Source organism: Erpetoichthys calabaricus, chromosome 12, assembly GCF_900747795.2.
Source record: "Erpetoichthys calabaricus chromosome 12, fErpCal1.3, whole genome shotgun sequence".
Taxonomy (NCBI): Eukaryota; Metazoa; Chordata; class Cladistia; order Polypteriformes; family Polypteridae; genus Erpetoichthys; species Erpetoichthys calabaricus.
In genome coordinates this window covers 3,688,161-3,715,518 of record NC_041405.2, presented here as the reverse complement: position 1 = coordinate 3,715,518, position 27,358 = coordinate 3,688,161, and the positions used below count along the sequence as shown (strand labels likewise).

The window sequence follows — 27,358 nt, the reverse complement described above, 5'->3', positions numbered from 1 at the left end:
ACACTCACATGCACATGTACAGACCACACTGGACCCCTCCAAGACAGAATGAGTCCTGCCACTTGATAGTGGACACCAAAAGGGGCAATCTGGGCGTTTGGACCCTGGTAGACAAGGACCGGTCCATTGACATGATGTTTGTGGTGGTGACTGGTGTGTCGGGGTGGGGGGTGGTGGTCTTAGGCTCTCCTTTGAGTTTTTGAAAAGCAGAAGTGCGTAGCTGAGCGGTCGCTTCATTGCGGTCACTTCCTTCTCTTATCTGCTGCACGCGCCGCCCTCCCTCGCCCTCGGCTGCTTCAGTAGCTTTGCATAACAGGCTGCCGAGTCCTTCTTCTGTGGACTTCTCTCGGACCCCAACCTCCAAACTCCAGAACCACTCGCCTTGATGGACCAGGACAGCTGAGTTCCAGTCAGAGGAGCATTTTTCAACATGGAGGGACAGCCGCCGGCTACTACTTTCAGAAGTCTGAGCCAGTCATTCTGGGCAGCTGTGGTAAGTCACCTGGGAGCTGCATCCGCCTGTGGGTCCTGACGGCTGGAAGTGGTTAAGGGAATTGAGGCCCCTTGGGCTTGAGGATGATTGGGAGGAGTGCAGGGTGTGCAGGCTGTCCAGAGAAACCTGGCCAATGTCCACCGTGATGTTTGTTGTGCTGTCTGGACAGGTGTGGCTGGACCAGTAGGCCCACACACTTTGGGGTAATCACTCAACTTGATGGACACTAACTGCTGAAGTTTAGGTTTCTTATATGAGCTCATTGGGACAGGCAAAGACAAGGCTGACAAATCACTGATGGTCAGGTCTGGTGACTAGGGTAGAGGAATTCAGTTTACTGATAGCCACAGAGTGAGAGGTCCTGTCAGCTCAAGACTGGTGGCGAAATGGCAAAAAGAGGACCAGATACCACCGTGAGAAAGGTTGGCAAAATGGAACTGGCCGTCTCCGCAAAAGACATTGACACCAACGACCTCTCAGATGATCATAGATAGGAACGGACAGGGAGGATGGACAGACACAGGAAGCGACCAACCCAAAGTTACCAATTTAGGTTGACAGAAAAACATCATGAGAGGCAGAGAAAGCGAGCGAGAGGTTAGCAAGAGACTTGCAAGCACTTAGGGGGAGTAACGTCCACTTACATTTGGATGGAGAGAAAAATAGAAAGAGATGAAAATGTGGGAGAAAGGAAATTCTGACAGAGTAGATGGAGGCATCTTTGAGAAATCAAGACGGACAAGATGAGGTGGACACCTTTGAGTATGACATTAGAGCAGTTTGGGCAAGAAGTGGTACAGCAGCCAAGTCAAATCAATTTAGGTCAATGCAGGCTGGAAGTGCTGCAACAAAAGCATAGATGGCCATTCTCGAGTATGGACAGCAAGGAGGGCAGAGAAAGAGGAAGATGCTAACCAGAGAGGAATCCGTCAATTCTGCCAAAGCTGAGGTCCCACTTGGAGAACAAAAGATGTCCTCCTAGTTTAACTCCAAGAGAGTAAAAAGAGAGTAGAGATGTCCCCACTCAGAAAGCTGGTCCACTCAAGTATGAACAGATGAACAGAGAAGAATGCAAAGAAGGGGGACCTGTGATCTGAATGAGATGATGGGACAGCAGGCACACAGAGATATTCACTTATTGATGGGTGGATAGAAAAAAATGACAAAAGACAAACATTTAGGAGACGGGTAATCCTGACAGAGTCGACTGAAGTGTCTTCCAGAAATAAAGATGGACAGAGCGAGGTGGACAGCCCTGTGAGAGACAACCTGGTGGTTCAGCACCCAGAGAGTCAAGTCAAGTCCATTTATTTTTTTTTGTATAGAACTCTTCACAAAACACAAGCTCAGGGTGCTGAAACAAGGTGGGCAGAGAACACTGCAAAGAAAGACACTAACCAACGTGGACTTAGTCCATTCAGAGAAAGCTGGACACCGTATAACACCTAGTTTGACATGATGGGTAGTGTAGAGCTGGACAAAATTGGAAAATCTGAGATCTAAATGAGAGGACTTGAGACCCGACTGACGGAGATGTCCTCTGTTATCACAATATTTAATATGAGTGAGAGAGAGACATGGAGGAACATACAGAAAGACTGATGAGCACCTCAAGAGATGGACAGAGAGATGGAAAGGCCGATGAGTATATAAGACAGAGAAAGGCCTGGACAAATGGGGGCTTACACCTTAGGAACCCATTGAGGTGGACATAAATAACCCAAGAAGGAGACAAGCAAAAGGTTTTCTCACGGCCAAGCGTAAATGTCCACTCAGGGTCAGACAGGAAGGTCCACAGAGACATGACAACAGGATGCTTAAGTGTAAGCTGGACAAACAGGACAGTATTAAGCCAGTGAGACGGAAGACTAAAAGATCTACGCAGGTCATTATACTTACACTGGCTGAAATTCATGGCAGATATATTAAGAGAATGAAATGTCCACTCATGCAAATGTCTGGTGTTGCAGAGATGGACAAATAGAAGGAGGAAGCTCAGTGGAACATCAAAGAGAAGTTTAGATTTCAGAAAAGAGGACATGTCCAATAAAAGCACCAGGAAAAGGGATCTGTCCACCAAGAAGAAAGTAGACGAGGCAACAAAGTGCAGAAGATGTCCATAATACTCAGCCACAGAAGATTCAAGGACCAGAGTGGGGGCAATCTATTCAAATTTGGGCTGATGGACACAAAAGTGTCAGCTGGTGAAACAGGAAATGGAAATATCTTTGAGAAATCGAAGGTGGATAGAGCTAAAAATTGAGGTGGCCAGCTTTGTGAGAAGCTGCTTAGTAGCTTAGCCACCATGCAGGAGATGTCAACTCAAATATAGATAGAAGAGAGGAGTTGCACCAACACCCCCTGCTTCACTTCTCTCTCTCTCACTCTCAGCTCTGGTCTCACACTTCCTCCTGTCTACTGAGCGTTTGCTTCTATTCACTTACCAGCTCCAAATTTCCTGAGTCCAGTTCTGCTCGGGTGGCTTCATCCCTGACTCTTCCAGGGCTTCCAGAATATTTTGTGGCTTTTGTCCCAGAGCTCCAAACCTTCCTGAGGTCTAATGAGCGGTTATATGGCCCAGTACTTCTGGTGACCCAACCATCAGTGTTCCGCCACTGGGAATGCAGGACCTCTTCGGTTCTCAGTGGTAAGTCTGTGTGGTGAGACAGTAGTTTGGAGAAACTCTTCTGGCTTCCTGCCTTTCACCTACACCATTCCTAACCATCTAGTGAAATGACTACTTCCAAACACCTTAAGAAACTCTGCCGTCACGTCCATCCACTAACAGATGTCACTCCCAGGGGTAGGGGGACCTCCATTCTACAGTCCTGGATGGTCGCAAGTTTCTGCAGCACTTTAGAAGCCATATCCTGCTGTCCTTAAATTCTTTGTCTCATTAGCATCCTCATCCTGCCTTGCGCTACTTTCATGAGGATGTTATTAAGGCTGAGTGGGGGTTCTCATAATTGTTCCTGAAGAGCTGCAGGGGTGGCATATTTTTGATTCACCCCATCTTCACCTTCAAAGCCACTTCCTGCTGTCCTTTCATTCTCTGCCTATTGTAGATTTTGTTTCTCTCAGTATAGCGTTATTTGTAAAGGGGCAGTGGGGAGTGTGTGTGTGGGTGGGGGTCCTCATTCCCTCATTCTTATATCAAGTGTATTGTACATTTGGTTTCTCGGACAGTCACTAACATAGGAAGCAAGTTCTCCAGTCTTGAACGTGGTGAGCCATACTGTGTGCAGGTTTTTGTTCCACATTAGAAGCCACTTGCTGCTGTTCTTTAATCCTCTGCCTCATTTGTGCCATCATCCTGCCATCCCTCATATTGCAGATTTTGTTTCTTTGGAGACCCCAGAATTCTTGCTGTTTTTACTTGTGGGCAGTGGTGGTTGCAGGTTTCTGCTCCACACTAGAAGCCACTTTGTGCTCTTCTGTAATTCTTTACCTCATTAGCACCCCTTATCCTGCCCTGCCTGATATCATACATTTTCTGAACCTCATTAGAGCCTATCAACCTTTCTTAAATATAAAAGATTTTGATTTTCTGAGGATGCCATTTAGGTTGGAGTCATCACCCTTGTTTCTAGAGAAGAGCAGACTGGGGTTTACCTCAGGCTTGGTCAAGAAGAGCTAAACTGGTGGCAGACTCTTACTCTACATTAGATGCCTCTTCCTGATGTTCTTCAGTTCTCTACCTCATGAAAACTCTCAGGCTGCCACCTGGACCTTTGTGACATTGTAAATTTTGTTTCTTTAGGACGTCTTTAAGTGGGGTAGGATCTCCACTCTTCAACCTGGAGGGCCACTGTGGTTGCAGGTTTTTTGTTCCAGCCATTCTCCATCTCAGCAGTTTGCTGTTCTTCTTTTACTCTCTGCCTCATTAGTGCTCTCATCCTGTCTCGTCAGACCTTTCTGACATTGTAGATTTTGTTTTGAAGATGCCATGTGAGCGGTCTCCATTCTCACTCCTGGTGGGCCACAGATATTGTAGATGTTTGCTCCGTCCCATCTTTATCTTAGAAGCCAAATCCTGCTGCTCCTTAATTCTGTGTCTCAGTGGCTCCATCAGTCTGCATTGCCAGGCCTTTCTTATGTTGCACATTTTCCTTGTCGTTAAAATGGGGGTCCATAGTCTTGTCCCTAGAAGACCACAGTGACTGCACTTCATCTTCCCTCCACTTCAGATGCCACTTACTGCTGTTCGTTAATTCTCTGCCTCATTAGCACTCACGTCCTGTCCAATTGGACCTTTTAGAAATTTTAGGCTTGGTTTCTCCTGTGATCTCATTAAGTCAGGGGCTTGGGGGGGTCTCCACTCTGAAACTCAAAGGGCTGCTATGGTTGCCAGTTTTTTGGACCAGCCAGTCAGTTCCTGCTTTTCTTTTATTCTGTACCTCATTACCTCATCCTGTCTGGCTTTGCTGGTGTTGGAGATGAGGATGTAATTATGAGGTGGCACTTCCTCACAGTAAGGAGACCAAGGGTTCACATCCCCAGTCCTCCCTGCATGGAGTCTGCATGTTCTCCCAGGTTCCTTTAGGTGCTCTGGTTTCTTCCCACAGTCCAACAACATGCAAGTTAGATGGACTGACAATGCCAAACTGGCCCCTCATGTGTCTACGTGTTCATCCTGAGATGGACCGGCGCCCTATGCTGGGATTGTTCCTGCCTTACACTCTATGCTAGCTGGGATCGACTCCAGCCCCCATGACCCATCTCAGGATAAGCGAGTTTGAAAATGGATAGATGGATGGAATTACGGTCAGGGTCCCCACTCTTGTTTCCGGAGGGCCACATTAGTTGCACATTTTTGGTTGACTTCAGATGCCACTTACTGCTGTCATTTCATTCATTGTCCTTGTCATTAGGTGAAAGTGCCCTCATCTTGCCTTGTCAGGCCAGATGTCACTCAGGCTGGAGTCCTCACTCTCATTTCTGGAGGCCTAGGGTTTCCCTCCACTTCATTTCACTTCAACATACTGGATGCAAGTTCTCCTCAATTTAAAGACATTTTTTTTTGCAGTTATTTAAATCCATGCTTTATTAGCACCCTCACCCTGTCCCATCTGATTTTGATTGTCACCAGGATGTCATTAAGACACAGGGTTGGGGGAGGTCCTCCTGCAGGTTTTTTGCTCCACCATAGAGGCCAGGTCCTGCTGTTCTTTAGGCCCATGCTTCATTAGCACCTTTCCCCTGTCTCATATGATATCGAACATTTGTTGTACTCTGAAGATCTCATTAAGGTTGGGGTCCTCAGTCTTGTTCACAGGACGTCACAGAGGTGGTAATCCATTTCCTACCATTATCTAAAACTAGGCCTCAATGACCTCCTTAGTCTGCATTCTCAGATGATATGTTGTACATTTTTTTGAGGACATCATTGAAGCTGGGGTCCTCAGTCTTGTTCCTTGAGTTTGCTGGGGTCCTCCGTCTTGTTCCTAGAGGTTTTTTCTCCACCTTAGAAACCAGCTGTAATTATTCTTTGATTCCACGTCTTATTGGTTGTCTCATCCTGCCTTGTCTGATGTTGTGCATTTTCAGTCTCAGTCTTGGAGGATTGCAGTGGCAGCAGGATTTTTGCTCCACCTTCCAGGCCAGCTTCTGCAGTTCATTAGGTCCATGCTTCGTGAGTACCCTCACCCTGTCTCATACAGTATGATATTGAACATTTGTTGTTTTCTGAAGATCTCATTAAGGCTGGGGTCTTCCTTGAGGTTGCCGGGGTCATCTGTCTTGTTCCAAGAGGTTTTTGCTCCACCTTAGAAATCAGTTCTAATTATTCTTTGATTCCGTATCTTATTGGTTGTCTCTTCCTGCTTCTTCGGCGGTTGTTGATGAAGATCTCATTAAGGCTGGGGTCCTCAGTCTTATTCGGAGGATGTCACAGAGGTGGTAATCCATTTCCTACTGTTATCTAAAACTAGGCCTCAATGGCCTCCTTAGTCTGCATTGTCAGATGTTATGTTGTACATTTTCATTTCCCTGAGGACGTCATTGAAACTGGGGTCCTCAGTCTTGTTCCTCAAGGTTGCTGGGGTCCTCAGTCTTGTTCCTCGAGGTTGTTGGGGACCTCATTCTTGTTCCTAGAGGTTTTTGCTCCACCTTAGTAACCAGTTCCAATTCTTTGTCTTACTGGTTGTTTCATCCTGCTTTGTCGAATGTTGTTTTCTGAAGATCTCATTAAGGCTGGGGTCCTCAGTCCTATTCCAAGGATGTCACAGAGGTGGTAATCCATTTCCTACTGTTATCTAGAACTACACCTCATTAGTACCCTCATCCTGCCTCGTCTGATGTTGTACATTCTGGGTGTTGTGGCGTTGCTGTTGAATCAGGACTGGTCTCCAGTCTCAAATCTGGGGTGCCACAGTGGCTGCAGGTCATTGCTCCACCTTAGATGCCAGTTCTGTCTGTTCTCTAATTCTCTGCCTTCTTGGCTTCCTCATTTTGCCCTTTCAGGCCATTCTGACACTGTAATTTTGTTCTTCTGAGGATGTCACTAACACAGGGGTTCTTTGTTTTGTCCCTGGTGGTCCACAGAGATTGCAGATCTCTTCCATCCCACATTGGAAATCAGCTCCTTGTGTTGTTTATTGCTATGCCTCAGTAGCGTCCTCCTCCTCCTGCTCCCTTATCTTGCCTTTCTGATGTTGTAGATTTAGATTCTCGCAGGAAGTGGGGTCTTCAGTTTCAGTAATGGAGGGCTGCAGTAATTGCAGGTCTTTACAGCCATTGTTTCATTCTTTTGCTTTATTATCACCCTCGTCATGTCTTGTCTGATGTTGTGTGTTTTGATTTTTTTTCTAAGGAAGACCTCTGTTTTGGTCTTCAAAGGACCCCATGAGCGCTGGTTTACTCTTGCTTAGAAGCTCATTACTGCTGCTTAATTTCAGTTCACGTCTTAAGATCTGTGACCCTTCGTTGCTTCCTTAACTCTTAAATGTGATGCATTCACAGTTGGCTTTGCTTCCTGTTTGCATAACCTGCTGCTGCATAGCAAAGACACCAACGGCTCGCAAGCTAAAGTGGTCTCATCTGCACCACCGTGTGTGTCCATCATAAAATAACTTCTTCACTGAAACAAATGAGACAAACAGTGAATGGCCGGTCTGCTATGGTCCATGAAACACTTTAATAAGAAAAAGTGTTTGGGCAGGTGCTGACCTTTGTGTTACTCATTATGGCTCCTCTCCTCCTCCTCCTCCTCTGGCTCTTTTGATTCTTCTCTTCTTTGCCCCCCTTTAAACCCTGGCAGTGTCCTACCAAGCTGCCCCCTTTTCACACCATTCATGACAGTCCATTCAGATTTGAACTGATGGACACAGATATTTTCACAGAGCAGAGGTGTCCACCTGACAGTTGGGTAAAAGATTCTCAGCCTCCTAGAGAAGAGATGTCCTCTCTAGGGTGGTTAGGCAAACACAGAGATATTCACTGGGAGGTCAGGTAACAGAGCAGAGGTGTTCACTGGAGACTTGGGTCAGAGATTCTCAGGTTCTAGAGAAGATGTTCACCCTAGGGCAGATACAGTTGCTAGATGGGAGTGAAAGCTTCAAAATGCAGACCTGATTCCAGTCCAGCTCTAGTCTACCCACTTCACCCTGGACGCGACTCTCATTGTCATTTCTCTTTTCCAGTCTTATTTCCAAGGCTTCTTTGGAAACACCCTGAGCACTGAGGCACAGCCGGAAGAGACTGAGCAGCAGGCAGAGGATGTGAGCTCCACCGCCGGAGAGGAAGCAGTTTCCACAGAGTGCTGTTTCATCGGCGAGCAGGAAGTGACCGAAGTGGCAGAAACTCTAGGGGCCAGTTGCCATGGCGACGCAGCTGCATGCAGGGTGAATGCCCCCATGGGCCAGGAAGCATCCAAAAGCTCTGTGTCCCCGAATACGGAGGAGGAGGAAAAGGAGGAGAACGATCCAAGCCAATTGGACACAGAGTGTCTGGTGACAACCAAAAGCAGCTTCAACAGACGCCACCGGCCAGCTACTCGCCGAAGACATGAAGACCAAACTGGGAATGCCAAAAAAGTCTTTGCTCAGGAGTTTGGCGAATGGACCAATTCTAAAGCTGAACCACTGGACCAAGCCTGTGCTCCACAGAAGAAAACAGCACAAGGATATGTGGGATGGGACACCCAACAGGAGTTTGAGGTCAAGGAAAAGACCACAGTGGTCACTAGAGCAAGACACCCCCTAGATGATTTACCAAAACCTTCAAGTATAACAGCCTGGTCCAGTGCTTTAGAAAACTCCAAAGATGAAGAAGCAGACAAGGCTGAACTGAGGAGGACATATGCTACACAAGGTACCACTGAGGTTCTCCAGCTGACCATAACTCAAGAATATGCCACACCCAAAGAGCCGCAAGGGTCAATGTGCAGGAGTAAAGTGACGACAGGAAGTGAGCAGCCTACAGAATTGAGGTCTTCCATGGAAGAAGATCTTCTTAAGGATACACTCACTAATCAAACAGTGGAAAAGTTGACAAACAGAGTGTCATCACTGGGTCAGTCTGTCCAGCTCTGTAGTACTTTTCATTCAGCAGGTGAAGACGAGCTGGAAATGTTGACCCAAGAAGAACGGTTAGGTCAACATGTGGAACCAATAGAGTCAGCTCTTGAGGAAACACAAGCAGTACAAGGGACATTAGATTTGAACTCTCAGTCCACCAATGAAGTGAAACCAAGCTTCAATGTGAGCCCCAAAATGTCCCCTATCCAGCCATCAATCACGCGGGCTGGGGCCTTCCGAGACCGTCCTAAATCTTCTAATTCACCACAGGTTGTAACACCTTCAGAAGAGGTTATCAATGAAATGGTACTTACAAAGCCTGAAGAACAATGCAAGGCCTCAAATGCTTTCACTCAACTTTCAGCACCTTACCCCCCACATTTGGAGCTCACGGCCCAAGCAGAGCATCCCCAAGCTTCAGAAATGAAAGAAGAGTCAGCCCAACCTATTAACCTTGAAGATCCTGCAGGTTCTTCAAAGTTAGCAGTGCAATCTGTGACTCCAGAGGAGCTGAAGGCTGGGAAACTTTCAGAAACTTATAAGTCAGATGCTGGGCCTGAAGATGATTCCACAACATTTCTAATGGCAGCAGGCCTGCATTCACAGTCTGAGGACTCATCCTTAAATTTGCACCAAGAGGTTCCAGAGAAGGTGAAGGCACCGGACAAGCATGAAGATATCAAGAGCTCATATTCAGATGAGTGTCCAGGGGCCTCAGGTCCACAGGTTCATCTTCCAGGGCTTGAGATGCATTCTTTGGTGAAACATCGAGAACCTGATGTGCCACTGGATTACTTGGATCCAGTAGGGCCTTTTGAGGCAATAAAGAAACCAATTCATCATTCAGGCCTCTTAGAGTCAACCATAGGAACATTTTCCCTTGGAACATTAGGGAAGGAGGCATCAGAAGAGCATCCCGAAGATCCTTCAACAGATGCTGCACTATCACTAATAGTGTCATCTCAGGAGTGTCTGGAAGTGCAAGAGTTAGCAACTGAGATGTTTTCAGATGAGCGTCCAAAAACGTCACATGAGGCTGAGGCCACAACCCAACATACAGAATTAGTAGAGCCACCTTTGGGACAGGATCTAGAGGCATCTCAAAATGAAATCCCACAATTACTCAAGGTGTCCTCACTAATGTGTCAGGATATAAGAGAGGTAGCCACACCTCAGTATCCAAAGAACCTAACGGCATCAACCCTACCTGAAGCACAAACTGAGATATCATCAAACACGGTTCCCGAAACCTTGTTGGACACAGAGAAAGAAGAAGTGGAAGATTCATCTTCAGGACAGTGTCCAGAGACTTCAGAAGCCGAAATCCAACAGGCAAAATCTCAAGACTCAGCGTTAAAGCACCTTTGTGGAACTTCTGAAAGAGAAATAGCATTACATGAGCCCTTTGTGAAGTGTCTGAAGGAGGCAGGGACAGAACCAAATGAACCATGTCCAGAAAAGTGTTCAGAAACGTCCAAGTTAACAAGCACAGAAGGACAACTCGAGGAACCATCTTTGAAATGGACAGTGGGCCAACATGTGAAACCAGATGAAACAGGTCCAGGAGCACCTCCACAAGGCTTATCATTAACAGAGACAGTAGGACAACAACTTTCAGAGTCAGAAGAACCATCTCCAGGTCAATGTCCAGAAGAGCCCAAGACAACTGAACAAAATGGGCTGTATTCAGAAATGTGTCCAGAAGATTTAGAGTTGGGAGGGACAGCGGGACAGCATGCAGGAGAACCATCTCCAGAAGAATGTATACAAGATGGAGATCAAGGAACCAGGGTTGACAAATTCGGGATTTCAAATTTACAGCAGCATCCCGAAGCTGTTACAGCTGGGATTGTCCAAAGTTTTCAATGTGCAGAACTAAACGAGCCAATCAACAAGAAACACCCTACAGTCTTAGAGACATCAAATCAGCTCAAAAAACTTGAAGAGCTTCCAAAATCTACTGAGAGGAGACCTCCATCTTCCTTTACGGTAATTCCAGAGGATGATTCAGATGTAAGAGGGAAGGCAGACCAAGATGGAGAAGTAGAGAAGCCACCTTTAGGAGAAAGTCCAGAAGCATCAAGAACAGAAGCGATCTACCATTTCAATCCGGATTTAGAAATATTTCCAAAGGTTTCTCAGGTTGAAGAATTTGAGGAACCAAAATTAGAGGGGCAAACCAAACCATCTGATAGAATCTCCCAACCACTGGATGGGCAGATATCAAGTCAGCACTCAGGACTGGCAAACACAGCAGCTCCAGTCATAGAGACAAATGGACAATGTCCAGAGTTTTCAGAAAGTTGGTTTTCAGAACCTGAGAAGTCCTTGTTGGAGGAGTGTTTTGAACTGTCGGATAAGGCAACGTCACTTTTGTTAAACTCAGTAAGACACACAGAGATAACAGAGACAGTGGTCCATAAGCCAGAAGAGTTTCCTGGAGTTTCAGACGTGTCAGAGATAGTACCCCAATATGGGGAGTCAGAGGAGTCACCTTCAGTAGATGGCCCAATGGCTTCAAAGATGGAAAATCAACCTGAGAACCTGGAGGAGTCGGCTTTACAGGAAGGTCTGGACATTTCTGACACAAACTCTGCACCTTCAGGTGTGCTGGACTTATCAGAGTATTCAGAGGAAAGGAAGACCACAGTTCAAAATGCTGAGAAAGCAAAACCATCTCCAGAAGTGTGTCCACAAACTTCAATGAAAAACACACAGCTTGAAGATCTGGAGGAATCAGTGTTGCACCTACACCAAGACGTTTCAGAGATGTCTACAACAGCTACTGTTCCTGTTATTGAGTTGTGTCCAGAGGTGAGGCATATAATGGCCCAGCATTCACAGCTAGATGAGCCATCACCGGAAGAATGTCCTGAATTACCAAAAATTTCAGATGTGGGGCACATTGTATCAGAGGAGCTATCATCAGTGGAACATCCAGAAGCTTTTCAGAGAGAGACTCAGATTGTGAAATTTGAGCCACCTGTATTACAGGAACACAATAGAGCTTCGCTACCAGCGGTATCATCTCCTCAGCCATTCTCAGTGGAATATCTGGGGGTACAAGAGAAAGCGACACAACCTTTAGAAGCAGAGAAAACAAACCCTACCAAGACTGCTAAACAATCTTCTGAAGAGTGTCATGAATTGTTAGAAATGTCACAGTCAGCACACGCAGCATCAGGGGGGTCATCTTCATTTGAGTGTCCAAGTTGTTCACAGAAACAAAATGAGACTGAGGAATTTGAGCAATCTGTTTCACAGGAGCACATGGAAGCTTCTCCATCTGCAGTTTCAGCTTCATCTGAGTTGTCCTCAGTGGAGGATCAGCTGGTACCAGCAACACCAGATCAGGAAGGCCAGCACATCAAACCAGAAGAGCCATCTGCAGATGAACATCTTCAATTTTCAGAAGAGTCACAATTAGGGCCTGCAGAACCAGAAGGACTGTGTTTAATCGAGTGTTCAGAACCAGAAGGACTGTCTTCAGTCAAGTGTCCAGAAGCCTCACTGAGAGAAGTTCAGATTGTAAACATTGAGCATTCTGTTTCCCATGAGCACTCTAAAGCTTCCCCATCCGTGGTTTCACCTCCATGTGAGTGGCCAGGGGTACCAGGGATGGTTACCCAAAATGTAGAAGCAGATGGTACCAACACATCAGATGAACAAACCAAACCGGAGGAGCCATCTTCAATAAAATATTTAGAAGGAGATACTTCAGTCCAAAGTGCAGGACAGGAAGAGTCTTCTTCAGAAGATAATTCAGCTGTAGCATCAGAAATATCAAAAACCAAAGATTCAGAATCAAAGGAAGCTTCCAGAAAAGAATATCCACATTACAACCAAGTAACCCAGCATGAAGAGTCTATAGTAATGAACGAGACAGCAAAGTCCACCACTTCAAAGGCAGAAACAGTTCAGCTCAACCACACTGAGGCCCGTACAAAATTGACATTTGAAGATCATCAGCTATTTGGAGATGTATTTGATGACCACACTGAAGCCCCTGAAAGTCTAATTCAGTCTGATATCCCTGATTTCTTAGCTGCAGAGTGTTCCTCAGACTTATCAAGGGCAACAGCAATCTGGTATAATGACTATGAGAATCCAGGCAATGAAGCAAAGATGGACACAGAGGAAGAGGAAAACCGAGATGCAGATATCTGTAAATGTGAAGATGACCAAAGTCTAAAGGGAAATGTTTCCACTGAGAAGAATCTAGAATTGGAGGAAAAAGAAGTATGTGAGGAGGAGTCTGGATTTTACAAAAAGAAGCCAAAGGTGTTGACAGCAAGAAGATGTTTTTCTGCTGGTGATGAGCTTTCTGCCTGGGACAAAGAAGAAATGGATGCTGCATTTGATGACTACAGTAAGGACAATGTGGAATGGGAGATTGATAAAATCTGGCTCTCCTTGCACCAAAAAAGTGATGGTTCATATTGCCAGTTAGACTCTGATGATGAACAAGATGATGATGACAGTGATGATGATGGTGATGATGATGATGATGATGATGAAATGAGTGAGGACAATGAAGAGAGTGCCAATGATAAAATATGGCTTTCCTTGCATCAAAAAAATGAAGGCTTACGTTGTCAGTTAGATTTTGGGGGTGGGCAAGAGGAAGAATCAGATGACTGGAATCTCCAGGAAGAACATTTCCAGCAACTGAATAACTATGCTATGCAGAAAGCTAGAAACATGCTGTACAGTATTGAGGAGGAAGAAGAAACTGAACTCGATGAAGAGATACCACAGCCTGATAAGCATCTTGGTGCTGGCACAGATGTAATTATGAAAGATTTCACAACACCACCCCAGAAGGAAAATGAAAGGGTCTCAACTGGGGCTGAAATGGAGGAAGATGAAAGATTTAGCAAAGCAAAAGAGGAAAGAGATCAGGTAGGACTGCAGATCAAGAGCGAGGATGAATGGGACATGACACAATCTGGACTTCTTTCTCTTGAAGAATCTCGACCAAAGGGTCAGGAACTCAACACTCCAACAGAAGACCCTGAATCTGCTATCCTATTGTCAAGAATTGAGGAGATCCAGGAATGTCCTCAGGAAAAAATCTTCCCAGTCTCAATGTCTGAAGATCTAAAGCTTAAGGAGTCTGTCCAAATACTGAACTTCAGCTGTTACAAATCAGATCTCCTAGGGGGAGATCAGGAAGAAGACGGCTCAACTGTTCCATTAATTCAGGTAGTAGAGACACCATCATCCCACTCAGGTGCATCACATATTGATCATGTTGTTGATGGTGCAAAGCTCCAAAACTATGAAGAACAAACTGAAGGAAATCATGAGAAGCTACTGATGGAAATGAAACAAGAAGCTGCCTGTGACTATCAAGAGGACACACATCACCTCCTAACATTGGATGATAAATCAAAACTAACAGCTTCTGAAGCAGTTAAAGTCATAGACGACAGCACTGCAAGACCCAAGGAAATTCTAGAGATCAAAGTGTCCACTGAAACATTAGGGGAGACTGATGAAGCTCAAATGAAGGTAACAGACAATAGCACCGCATTTGCATTATCTGAAGAAAGAGATTTGGTGGGATTGCAGGTCAAGAACGAAGATGAGATGGGTATGTCCACAGAAACAGCATCTGGGCATCTACATCTTGAAGAATCTCGACCAAAGGGTCAGGAACTCAACATTCCAACAGAAGACCCTGAATCTGCTATCCTATTGTCAAGAACTGAGGAGATCCAGGAATGTCCTCAGGAAGAAATCGTCCCAGTCTCAATGTCTGAAGATTTAAACCTCAAGGAATCAGTCCAAATACTGAACTTCGGCTGTGGCAAATCAGATCTCCTATGGGGAGATCAGGAAGAACACGGCTCAACTGTTCCAATGATGCAGGTAGTAGAGACACCATCATCCTGGTCAGGTGCATCACATATTAATCATGCTGTTGATGGTGCACAGCTCCAAAAGTATGAAGAACAAGCTGAAGGAGATTGTGAGAAGCTACTGGTGGAAAGGAAACAAGAAGCACCCTATGACTATCAAGAGGACACACATCACCCCCTAGCATTGGATGATAAATCAAAACTAACAGCTTCAGAAGAAGTTAAAGTCATAGACGACAGCACTCAAAGACCCAAGGAAATTCCAGAAATCAAAGTGCCCATTGAAACATTAGAGGAGACTGATGGAGCTCAAGTGAAGGCAACGAATGAGAACACAGCATTTGTATTACCTGAAGAAAGAGATTTGGTGGGATTACAGATCAAGAATGAAGATGAGTGGTGTATGTCCACAGAGACAGCATCTGGACATCTACATCTTGAAAAATCTGGACCAAAGGGTGAGGAAGTCAACACTGTAACAGAAGCCCTTGACTCTGCTTTCTTATTATCAAGAACTGAAGAGATCCAGGAATGCCCTCAGGAAGAAATCTTCTCACTCTCAGTGTCTGAGGATGTAACGGCTAGGTTATCACCAAAAAAAGCTTCAGAAGAAGTAGCTACCGTGGGACTTTTGTCAGAACAAGAAAATGAGTCTTCTCCTCCATATATAAAATCAGCAGACTCTGCAGGCAGTGAGGGAGAAGAAGATGTGCTCAAGAAAGGTGAAGGTGTTTTGCTGCTTTTGGTAAAGAATGAGGACACCACTCCTGATGTACCATCTCACACAGCGTCACAATCAGTCTCATTGCATGAAGACCAAAATGCAGATAAACAGGAAGGTGAAAACAAAGATGTGGATTTACAAACAAACATTTCTGAACACCTCTTGTTGAAAGAAACTGTAGAGCCGGGAGAGGGTCAGGATGGACCAGAAAGGCTTGGCGACAAAGATAAGGGAGCGTTGGTCAGGAATGAAGAAACTATTATTGAAGATTTGAGGGCATTAGAAACACATGAAGAGGAGAACTTGAGTACATCAAAAATAAATGAGGACGAAAATCAGGGTGTGGTAGAAGGTAATAAGGAGGTAGATCAGGATGTGCCAAAAGGATCAAGAGATGAAACATGGAATGCTTCAGAGATTACCAGTAAAGTGTATCCATGTATGTCATTGGAAAGGGAAGAGATTGATGAGTTTGTTGTTGAAAGAACAGACGAAATTAGGGTGAAGGATGAGGATGTATTAGAAATAAATAAAGAAGAAGGTCAGGGCATAGTAGAAAGAATAGACAATCAGAATCATGATATGTTGGAGGTTACCACTGAAGGACATCAAGGTACATCATTGGAAAGAGAGGGACACAATGAACTTGTGTTTAAAAGAGTTGATGACACCTCGGTGAAAGACCAGGGTGTATTAGAAATTAATGAAGAGGAGTGTGAGGGTGTGCCACAAAGATGGGAAGATGAGAGAGATAAAGCCTCAGATGTTAGTGATAAAGGACGTCCCTGTGTATCACTAGAAAGTGAAGATCAAGATGAATTTGTATTCAAACGAATTGAAGAGGTGAACCAGGGAGTACTTGAACGTAATGAAAAGGACTATCAAGACCACCCTGAAACCCATGAAATGAAGGCTTGTGGTATATCAGTTGACAAGGAAAAGGGCAATCAGGGTTTAGGTGAAAGAATAGGAAGGGATGGTGAGAGTGTGGTACACGAACACACTAATGACCTAGAAGATGTCACTTCAGGAATCACTTACGGTGACAATGAGGGTGTGTTGGAATTAAGTGAAGATGGATGGGAGGCATCAGAAAGAAAAGAAAAGATAGAAGAGAATGTGGCTACTGTGGTGAGTGCAGCAGACCAAAGTGAACTTGGATTAAGTAAAGTGGAGGATGAGAAAGCTCTAGAAAGAAGTGTAAGGGAAAGTTGGGAGACATCAGAGATCCTCCAACAAGAGGATACAATTACACTAGAAGGAAATCTTGGACAAGATCAGAGAGTGTCGGAGGATATCCTAGTGGAGAATAAGGCGTTAGGACATTTTGAAAAGGAGGCTTGGGCAGAGTCTAGAGGAGAAGAACTACAGAGTGAGGAGAGAGCAGAAGATGAAAAGCAGGTTTACTTAGAAGTAATGAAAGGTGTGTGTCCTCTGTCAAATCTGGAAAAATCGTTTAGTCAAGGAATAATGGAAAGAACTGAAGAGAGGCATGAGGGAGACTCGGAAAAAAGTAAAGAGGAAGAAAAGCATGAATCTGATAGAAATGATAAGGGAGATCATCTGTGTGTATCTGTGGCTGATGAGGGTGTAATAGAAGGGAGAATAGAAAAGAATGAAGAGGAATTAGAAATAGAAGATAAAACAACAACAGCAGATCCAGGAGAAGTGGAAGATAGGATTGTGTCACAAATTAACGACAGTCGTCACGAGGGGGTTATGGAAAGAAATGAAGAGGATGACACAAGGTCATCGGATATTTTTAAAGAGGAGGATGAGGAACTATCAGAGAAATGGGAAGCAGAAGAAGCAATTGTATTAGGAAATTCAGAAAGAGGGGGAAAAGATGCAAGAAAAAGTATGGAAATTGAAGGTGCTGATGGAGAAAATCAAGTTATTTCAGATATAGTGAATGAGAGGGGCCAGAGAGCAGCTGGCACAATCAAAGAGTGTGTACTGGAAAGAGATGAGGGGGGAGATCAAGTTGTAGTTGAAATTAATGAAGAGGAACGTCAAGGAATGCCAAGAAGTAAGGAAGAAGAAGGTCAGGATGTGCCAGAAAGAAAGATGGAGGAATATCAGGCAGTGGAAGAAAGGAAGAAGGAAGAAAGTCAGGATGAGGTAAAAAGAAATGAAGAGGAATGTCAGGGTGTGGAGGAAAGGAAGAAGGAAGAAAGTGAAGTTATGGAGGAAAGGAAGGAAGAGGAATGTCACGATGTGGTGGAAAGAAAGATGGAGGAATATTATGGTACTTCAGAAGGAAAACAAGAGGAAGGTCAGGTTAAAGACATGGACATAGTTGAAAACAAAGAGGTGGGTTTATGGGTGTCTGAAAGCTTTGAAGAGAAGAAACCTCAAGAAAGTTTTCAAAGGATTCAAGAAGATACAAATATTGATAATAAGAGCCAATGGGCCTACCAAAAAATGGACTTGGATGGCAACTTTTTATCAGAAAAAAGAGAAAAGAATGAGGAAAGCTCATCCAAGATTATTGATGCAGGAGATGGAAGCTCAACAAAAACACTTCAGACAGACCTGGAAAAAGAGAAGTTTGGCTCAAAAGCTGAGTCCACGTTCATTTCGAAAAGAAAGGAAACAAATGAAGAGGAGACTGATGGGGTATCAAAGATATCAAGAGCTGTAAGTCATGACATAACATTGATTGCACTTGAAGATCAAAAAGCAGCAGAAGTTAAAGAAATGAAAGATGAGGGGGCATCAACAGGAGAATTAAATGAAGGTCTAATGAAGAGGAATGAAGTGAGGGATCAGGGTGCATCAGAGAGTATGGAAGATGAAGTGGAAGGCACGTCAGGAAATTTGGCAGCTGAAAGGCAGGATGAGCCTGTGGTAGCTGGGGAGGAGACTAAATCTGTGAAAGACCACCTGAAACAATGGGAATTCGTTACTTCCAGGGGAGTCCAAAGCCCTGGTCAAGGAGGAGGTTCTCCTGACACCGGTGTCTCCCATAATACAGAGGCTTCCCTTGGAACAGCTGATGGCACAGAAAAGAAGATGAAATCAGGAAAGGTGCAGCAGCTGCTCCTTCAGCTGGGTGGACAACCGGGCTTCCAGCCACCCATGTTTTCACCAAAAGGAGGACTGGCCATAGGAAGACATTCAGCACCTGTCAAGGAGATTATGAAGGAAAGGGGACTGGGCAACGAAGAAGAGGCCAAACCCACGCGCAGGAAACTGGTCCTCCCAGTTAGACATCTGGAGTCCCAAGAGCAGGAAACGACAACCAAGGAGAACATCCACGGTGGACCAGAGGCTGGTGGGGACCTGAGCCTGCTGGGGTCAGAGCAGGTAATTAGTGACACAGACAGATAGATAGATAGATAGATAGATAGATAGATAGATAGATAGATAGATAGATAGATAGATAGATAGATAGATAGATAGATAGATAGATAGATAGATAGAAGCTATCTATCTATCTATCTATCTATCTATCTATCTATCTATCTATCTATCTATCTATCCTCTTTTTGTAATTTAAATTATTCTTTTTGCTTGTTGTAAATCACTTTGTCTACATTTTAATTTACAACGCACTGTACTAATAAATGTTATCATCAACTCTTCCTTCTGCTCAGCTTGGCCCCCAGCTGTTGGACCTGAGTGCCCAGAAGTCCCGCATTGCCTTACGTAACAAGCAGTGTCGACCACCTCAAGACCCCAAAGAAATACTGAAGAAGCCCAGCCTCGCTCCATCTCCGGTTAAACTGCCCCGACCAGAGGGCATCGGTGGTGTGCCTTTACCATTCATGCTGCCAGGTAAGAACTGCTCCGTGGGGTTCAGGTGTTGTTCTTGGTTTTGTAAGCTCGCCATGCACATCACCGTCTGTCTTTTTGAAGGACTGGGAGCTGGACCACCAGTACTCAGGAAGAGGGAGACAGCACCGGCCAGCATTAAACAAGAGCCGCTGGTCACCATGGAGGTGGAACAGCCAAAGGTAGGAGCAGCAAGGGGGGCATCAGTTTGGGTTCAACCTCCAAAATCTTACCACTTGGAAATAGCTGTAAATGTGCAGTCATGGAATTTAAGTAAGCAGACTGCCAAGAAGAGAAAAGGAGTAAAATTAGACTTAGTGATACTTTAGAGTTCTTGCGATACTTTTGACCCATTAAATAGGCTGGATAAGATGGTGGTGACTTACACAACTTTCTTTTCAACTAAATTTCAATTGATTATTGCTAGAGGGCACTCCTAGCAGGTGTCAGCTGAAGGATCAGCCGTTAGTTACTGGTGGGTTTTCATGCCATCATTATGACATTTTCTACTTCGCGAGGTATTGTGTCTGTCAAAAACTGGGAGCTGTAAAAGCAAAAGGTCAATACACGAGACCGGACAGAGCTGTGATTTAAACTACAGAATTGCGGCTTCACTGTCATTTTATTAATACGTTTAAATGTTTTTTATGCAAAATAAGCAATGAAAGGTAAAGCATTTTTTGCAGATTTTTCAAGTAATGGAAATTTTCAATGTTGTGCCTGACGCACGCGCAAAACTGGGTTACAAAAGCCTACCGGAATGGAACTGGCCTGTGTGTAGCAGTAGCGAATTATTATGCAGTATATTTATTACACTTGTCACTGCTGTTGATTTTCTTTCTTTCTTTCTTTCTTTCTTTCTTTCTTTCTTTCTTTCTTTCTTTCTTTCTATTCACTTCCCTATTATTTATTATTTATGTACAGTTTAGTTCTTTACCCGTCTTGCACTTGTCCCGTGTTTTTGTGTATTTTGCACCGCGGTCCTGAGTGTCGCTATTTCATTTTGTTGTGACTGGGTGTAAGTCACGGGTTGGAGGTTTCATTTTAGAAACTAAACGCATGCTATCAAGTGTGGTGTGTACAAGGGGTGGCAGGATTTCACATTGCAATATTTACGCTGCGAAGTGACACTGAAATGTGGGACGTCACTTAAGAAAGTCAAACTGGGTAAAGGATTAAAATATTGTGGACCCTCCATGGTTAACAAGTGCCGTTAATGAAGCATTAAGACAAACACACCAATTTTCCTATTGTCATACTAAGTATTGACCACACGAGGGCACAAACACTGCACTTTATTACAGCAGGCAGAGCCAAACTTGAAGCCAAACAGACGCAGGTCGAGACATGCACTTTTTATTACGTTTCTTTTTGCTTCGTCATAACTGTAAACTATATATTTTTTCTATTATTCAAATTGTGGACGCTAACACCCGCATGAGTACACTATACTCGGTCACTGTGAAGCGTACAACACCATTCAAGGCACTCAACCGGCTGAACGCACCGCTACGCCCCGCTGGTTTTCAATGCGCGTTTCACTGCCGGCGCTGATTTTCAGCCGCACAAATGATCAAAATGTCTTCTGAAAGAAATATCCTTCGAAGATCTCGAAAGCCGCCGCACATTTTGATATCATGTTGTAAAGATAAAGAAAAAAAAAAAAAAAAATGGCGAAAATCGGCTTCTCTCGCGGTCTTTGTCCGCCATCTAGTGGATTAGTCTAAACAATACACCCTAGAGAACGTCTGTCGACATTTAGCCTTCTACACCTTCATGTCAACACATGTTTGAACTTGATAAAGTACGGTGACTGTAGGGGAGATCTTTTCTTAGAACCACCAACATTATAGATGTAAATAATGATCTCTGTCTGTGAGCCAAATATTACAATTTTAAAGTGAGCTTATCCAAGGAAAGGTGAGGTTGCAACTGGAACTTGTCCCAAAATCAAGGCGGCAACAACACCTGGACAGGGCACAGCATATCAGGGCCAAATTTAGCAACAACAACTCACAATACCTGCATATCCTTTGACTGTAGGAGGAAACAAAAGTGTTTGGAGGAGAACATGCAACCTCCATGCAGGGAATCCTGGCTTCATTACTGGTGGTGACAGTGCTACACCGTGCAACGGGGTCATGCTCATTTAGTTTAAACTAATTTAAATTATAGTTCATCTTGGAAAGGATGCCATATACAGTAATTGGTCTATGTATCTACAGTATTTTATAGAACCTTTAATGTTCATCTATCTATTCATGGAAAGAATTATATAAAATACAAGGAAATAAAAGGCAATGTAAAAGATGGATGCAGTCTCTCTATCCCAAGGCTTAGATATGAAAGACACCAGATAAAGTCTATTTATTTTAAAGAACCTTTCACATCTATCTATCTATCTATCTATCTATCTATCTATCTATCTATCTATCTATCTATCTATCTATCTATCTATCTATCTATCTATCTATCTATCTATCTATCTATCTATCTATCTATCTATCATATAGTGCCTTTCACATCTATCTATCTATCTATCTATCTATCTATCTATCTATCTATCTATCTATCTATCTATCTATCTATCTATCTATCTATCTATCTATCTATCATATAGTGCCTTTCATATCTATCTATCTATCTATCTATCTATCTATCTATCTATCTATCTATCTATCTATCTATCTATCTATCTATCTATCTATCTATCTATCTATCTATCATATAGTACCTTTCACATCTATCTATCTATCTATCTATCTATCTATCTATCTATCTATCTATCTATCTATCTATCTATCTATCTATCTATCATATAGTACCTTTCATCTATCTATCTATCTATCTATCTATCTATCTATCTATCTATCTATCTATCTATCTATCTATCTATCTATCTATCTATCTATCTATCTATCTATCTATCTATCTATCTATCTATCTATACTATATAGTGCCTTTCACATCTATCTATCTATCTATCTATCTATCTATCTATCTATCTATCTATCTATCTATCTATACTATATAGTGCCTTTCACATCTATCTATCTATCTATCTATCTATCTATCTATCTATCTATCTATCTATCTATCTATCTATCTATCTATCTATCTATCTATCTATCTATCTATCTATCTATCTATCTATCCTCTTTTTGTAATTATAATTATTCTTTTTGGTTGTTGTAAATCACTTTGTCTACATTTTTAATTTACAACGCACTGTACTGATAAATGTTGTTATCATTGACTTTTCCTTCTGCTCAGCTTGGCCCCCAGCTGTTGGACCTGAGTGTCCAGAAGTCCCGCATCGCCTTACGTAACAAGCAGTGCAGACCACCACAAGACCCCAAAAAAATTCTGAAGAAGCCCAGCCTCGATCCATCTCCCGTTAAACTGCCCCGACCGGGGGGCATCGGTGGTGTGCCTTTACCATTCATGTTGCCAGGTAAGAACAGCTCCGTGGGGTTCTCGTGCTGTTCTTGTTTTATAGCCACACCATTCTTGTCACCACCTCTGTTTTTGCAGGACTGGGAGCTGGACCACCAGTGCTCAGAAAGAGGGAGATGGCACCAGCGTGTACTAAACGAGAGCCAGTGGCCACCATGGAGGTGGAGCAACCAAAGGTAAGAGAAGGAAGGAGGATGTCATTCTGAGTTGTTTGTTTAGTTTGTAAATTCCTCCTAACTTCCAAGAAACCATCACTTGGACAATGCCGTAGACGTACAGGGACAGGATGTTAGGATTGGAAAAATTCAGGTTCAAGGGTCAGTGAAGTTTTTTGTTAACAAAACAGACAGGAGTTCTGAAGTGTATGAGCACATCTGACATATTCCTGTGCTGCTGGATTGTATTTGGGTGGCTGGCCAAGTGAATGAGAGGACAGCAGGCAGAGCAAAGCACCATGCAGGGCAGAGTCCTGGTGTTATAGTGCAGAAACCAGCCTATATGCCAAAATAATGGTGCCCACTTAAAAAAAATAGTAATAGGTGGGGTAAAATGATGCTAAAAAACTGAACAAGTTCAAAAGAGTATTCTAGTTATAAAGTCATTGAAAGTTAGAATCTACAAGATATAAAAACAAACACACAAATATCTCAATTTTTAAATGAAAAAGGAGAAGAGGAAGCACAATACAACTCAATACAATTTATTTTTGTGTAGCCCAAAATCACACAAGGAGTGCCGCAATGGGCTTTAACAGCCCCCCCCAGCCTGACTCTTTAAGAAGACAAGAAAAACTAACCAAAAAAACATCCTAGTAGGGAAAAAATGGAAGAAACCTTAAGAAGAGAGACCCCTTTTCAGGTTTGTTGGGCGTGCAGTGGGTGTCAAAAAGAAGGGGGTCAATACAATAAAATACACAGAGGAGAACTCAATACAGTAGTGCAATAGAAATATTACAAGTGCTGAGCAAAATTCAACAGTAGATGATATCACGTAATACGTTTCAAACATCACTACATAATAAACACTCGGTAAGGGAGAGGAAAACCATTAAAACCCCTGGCTCATTAACAAAACATGGCCTCTCTATTATAAAAAAAAATCTTGGGAGGAGACCTTTTTCCTGCGACGAGACGTGATCTTTTGAAGAGAGACACAGAGAGACGGGCACGTCACGTCATACTCACAACCTTTGTCAGCAAGTCCCGTGATACACATGCAGAGCAGGTTAGAGATAATGGAAGTATGAAGAATCGAAAGTCTCAAGAAAATGACAGTAAAGATCGCATTAGCACAAACAAACGGAAAATATTACTTGTATGAAATAACAGAACAGTGAAAAGAGATCAAATAGTCTTTGAGGATGTCGTCGGGGAGAAGAGAGACAAGGCAGTGACTTTAAATCGTTCGAGATGCAGATCACGACTGCACAGGAGCAGCAGCAAGCCAGCAGCTGATCGAGCAAAGAGGAGGTTAAAAAACCAACTGTTATGTGACTCCCATTGTACCGGAGGGGTTTTGGAGGAGCGGTCGCATCTCCTTGGGGTGCACTCAGCCCCCCCTTTTCACAACGGTGCGTAGCGCTTGGCTGGGGGGGGGGGGGGGGTTTAAGGGGTTGGCGAGTGAAGCTTCTTTCATATTAAAAAACATTTAAATTCAGGTTGTACGTGACACACAGGTTTACGTGACAAACAACACACCCTAGTCAAGGTCATCTCTCATACATTTTGAACCCAGTAGTCTTTACAGTATCTCACAAGAGTGAGTACACCCCCCACATTTTTGTAAATATTTTATTATATCTTTTCATGGGACAACACTGAAGATATGACACTTTGATCCAACGTAACGTAGTCCGTGTACAGCTTGTATAACAGTGTGAATGTGCTGTCCTCTCAAAATAACTCAACACACAGCCATGAATGTCTAAACCCCTGGAAACAAAAGTGAGTAGATAGATAGATAGATAGATAGATAGATAGATAGATAGATAGATAGATAGATAGATAGATAGATAGATAGATAGATAGATATGAAAGGCACTATATGATAGATAGATAGATAGATAGATAGATAGATAGATAGATAGATAGATAGATAGATAGATAGATAGATAGATAGATAGATATGAAAGGCACTATATAATAGATAGATAGATAGATAGATAGATAGATAGATAGATAGATAGATAGATAGATAGATAGATAGATAGATAGATAGATATGAAAGGCACTATATAATAGATAGATAGATAGATAGATAGATAGATAGATAGATAGATAGATAGATAGATAGATAGATAGATAGATAGATATGAAAGGCACGATAGATAGATAGATAGATAGATAGATAGATAGATAGATAGATAGATAGATAGATAGATAGATAGATAGATAGATAGATAGATAGATAGATAGATAGATAGATATGAAAGGCACTATATAATAGATAGATAGATAGATAGATAGATAGATAGATAGATAGATAGATAGATAGATAGATAGATAGATAGATAGATAGATAGATAGATAGATATGAAAGGCACTATATAATAGATAGATAGATAGATAGATAGATAGATAGATAGATAGATAGATAGATAGATAGATAGATAGATAGATAGATAGATAGATAGATAGATAGATATGAAAGGCACTATATGATAGATAGATAGATAGATAGATAGATAGATAGATAGATAGATAGATAGATAGATATGAAAGGCACTATATAATAGATAGATAGATAGATAGATAGATAGATAGATAGATAGATAGATAGATAGATAGATAGATAGATAGATAGATAGATAGATAGATAGATAGATAGATAGATAGATAGATAGATAGATACTTTATTAATCCCAAGGGGAAATTCACAAAGTACAGAATTTAAAGTATAGATAGGAGTACACCCCTAAGTGAAAAAGGTCCAAATTGTGTCCAAAATGTCAATATGTTGTGTGGCCACCATTATTTTCCAGCACTGCCTTAACTCTCTTGGGCATGGAGTTCACTGGAGCTTCACAGGTTGCCACTGGAATCCTCTTCCACTCCTCCATGACGACATCACGGAGCTGGTGGATGTTAGAGAACCTTGTGCTCCTCCACCTTCCGTTTGAGGATGCCCCACAGACACTCAATAGGGTTTAGGTCTGGAAACATGCTTGGCCAGTCCAGCACCTTTACCCTCGGTGGTGGTCTTGGAGGTGTTTTTGGGGTCGTTATCATGTTCAGTTTCCAAAGAGAGAGGGGATCATGCTCTTCTTCAGTATGTCACAGTACATGTTGGCATTCATGATTCCCTCAATGAACTGTAGCTCCCCAGTGCCGGCAGCACTCCTGCGGCCCAAGCCATGACACTCCCACCACCGTGCTTGATTGTAGGTGTACTCCTCACCTGGTTTCCACCACACACGCTTGACACCATCTGAACCAAATAAGCTGATCTTGGTCTCATCAGACCACAGGACATGGTTCCAGTAATCCACGTCCTTAGTCTGCTTGTCTTCAGCAAACTGTTTGCTGGCTTTCTTGTGCATCATCTTCAGAAGAGGCTTCCTTCTGGGACGACAGCCATGCAGACCAATTTGATGCCATGTGCGGCGGACGAGTGGTCAGAGCACTGAGAGGCAAACCTCTGCAGCAGTGCTGGCAGCACTCATACGTCTATTTTCAAAAGACGACCTCTGGATATGACGCTGAGCACGTGCACTCAACTTCTTTGGTGGACCATGGCGAGGCCTGTTCTGAGTGGAACCTGTCCTGTTAAACCGCTGTATGGTCTTGGCCAGTGTGCTGCAGCTCCGTTTCAGGGTGATGGCAATCTTCTTGTAGCCAAGGCCATCTTTATGTAGAGCGACAATTCTTGTTTTCAGATCCTCAGAGAGTTCTTTGCCATGAGGTGCCATGTTGAACTTCCAGTGACCAGTATTGGAGAGAGTGTGAGAGCAAGAACAGTAAATTTAACACACCTGAGACCTGGTAACACTAACGAGTCACATGACACCGAGGGAAAAGGGCTAACTGGGCACAATTTGGACATTTTGCACTTAGAGGTGTACTCACGTTTGTGAGATACTGTATGTCCATTTTTATTTGATATTCCTTTCTCTTATTTGTGACAGGTGCTGCCAGAAAACCAAAGTGACCAGGGCCTGGAAACTCCACCGAAGAAGGAAGTTAAACCGAAACGGACACCTCCTGGGAAAGTCGGGTACTTGAGTGAATGTTTCTTGAAGTGGGGTTTGGGGCGCTTGAAGAGATGCAGCACAGGCTGAACGGCGCCCCCATCTGGTAAGAGTCTGCCCCTCTTTAACTCCCTTCTATTCTGTTCCTTGCAGATTCGGCATGGCTCACCCGCAGATGATGTTGGAGCTAAGGGGAAAGCTGAAGAAGACCACCGACTAAAGAGCACACCAGAAAGCCGGCTATTTATTTGCTTGCATGTTTCTGAAACAAACGGAATGTATACAAAGATGTATTTATATATTTATTTCTTACAAAATAAAGCCATCTGTATATGCTTTGGG

General features: G+C 43.3%; 1 protein-coding gene across 3 annotated transcripts; it reads left to right on the top strand.

Moving 5' to 3' along the window:
* Window positions 1–124: 124 nt before the first annotated feature.
* On the top strand, window positions 125–27,358 carry si:ch211-136m16.8 (uncharacterized). Of its 3 annotated transcripts, XM_051934529.1 has the most exons (10): window positions 134–493; window positions 8,134–14,214; window positions 14,884–17,746; window positions 17,780–18,906; window positions 19,197–19,377; window positions 19,459–19,556; window positions 22,648–22,828; window positions 22,909–23,006; window positions 26,954–27,042; window positions 27,170–27,358. In XM_051934529.1, the coding sequence occupies exons 1-10, from the start codon at window positions 431–433 to the stop codon at window positions 27,234–27,236; spliced, it is 10,848 nt and encodes a 3,615-aa protein (XP_051790489.1). In that variant the 5' UTR covers window positions 134–430; the 3' UTR covers window positions 27,237–27,358. The 3 variants fall into 3 exon arrangements, with proteins under 3 accessions (XP_051790490.1, XP_051790488.1, XP_051790489.1); XM_051934528.1 differs by having other exon boundaries at window positions 133–493; window positions 14,884–18,906; XM_051934530.1 differs by lacking the exons at window positions 19,459–19,556; window positions 22,648–22,828 and having other exon boundaries at window positions 125–493; window positions 14,884–18,906.

Coding starts and splice junctions, on each gene's coding strand:
- si:ch211-136m16.8 (XM_051934528.1), top strand. CDS start 431: ATGGAGGGACAGCCGCCGGCTACTACTTTCAGAAGTCTGAGCCAGTCA. Junction 18,907..19,196: donor GCCTGCTGGGGTCAGAGCAG/GTAATTAGTGAC, acceptor CCTTCTGCTCAG/CTTGGCCCCCAGCTGTTGGA. Junction 22,829..22,908: donor TTTACCATTCATGTTGCCAG/GTAAGAACAGCT, acceptor CTGTTTTTGCAG/GACTGGGAGCTGGACCACCA.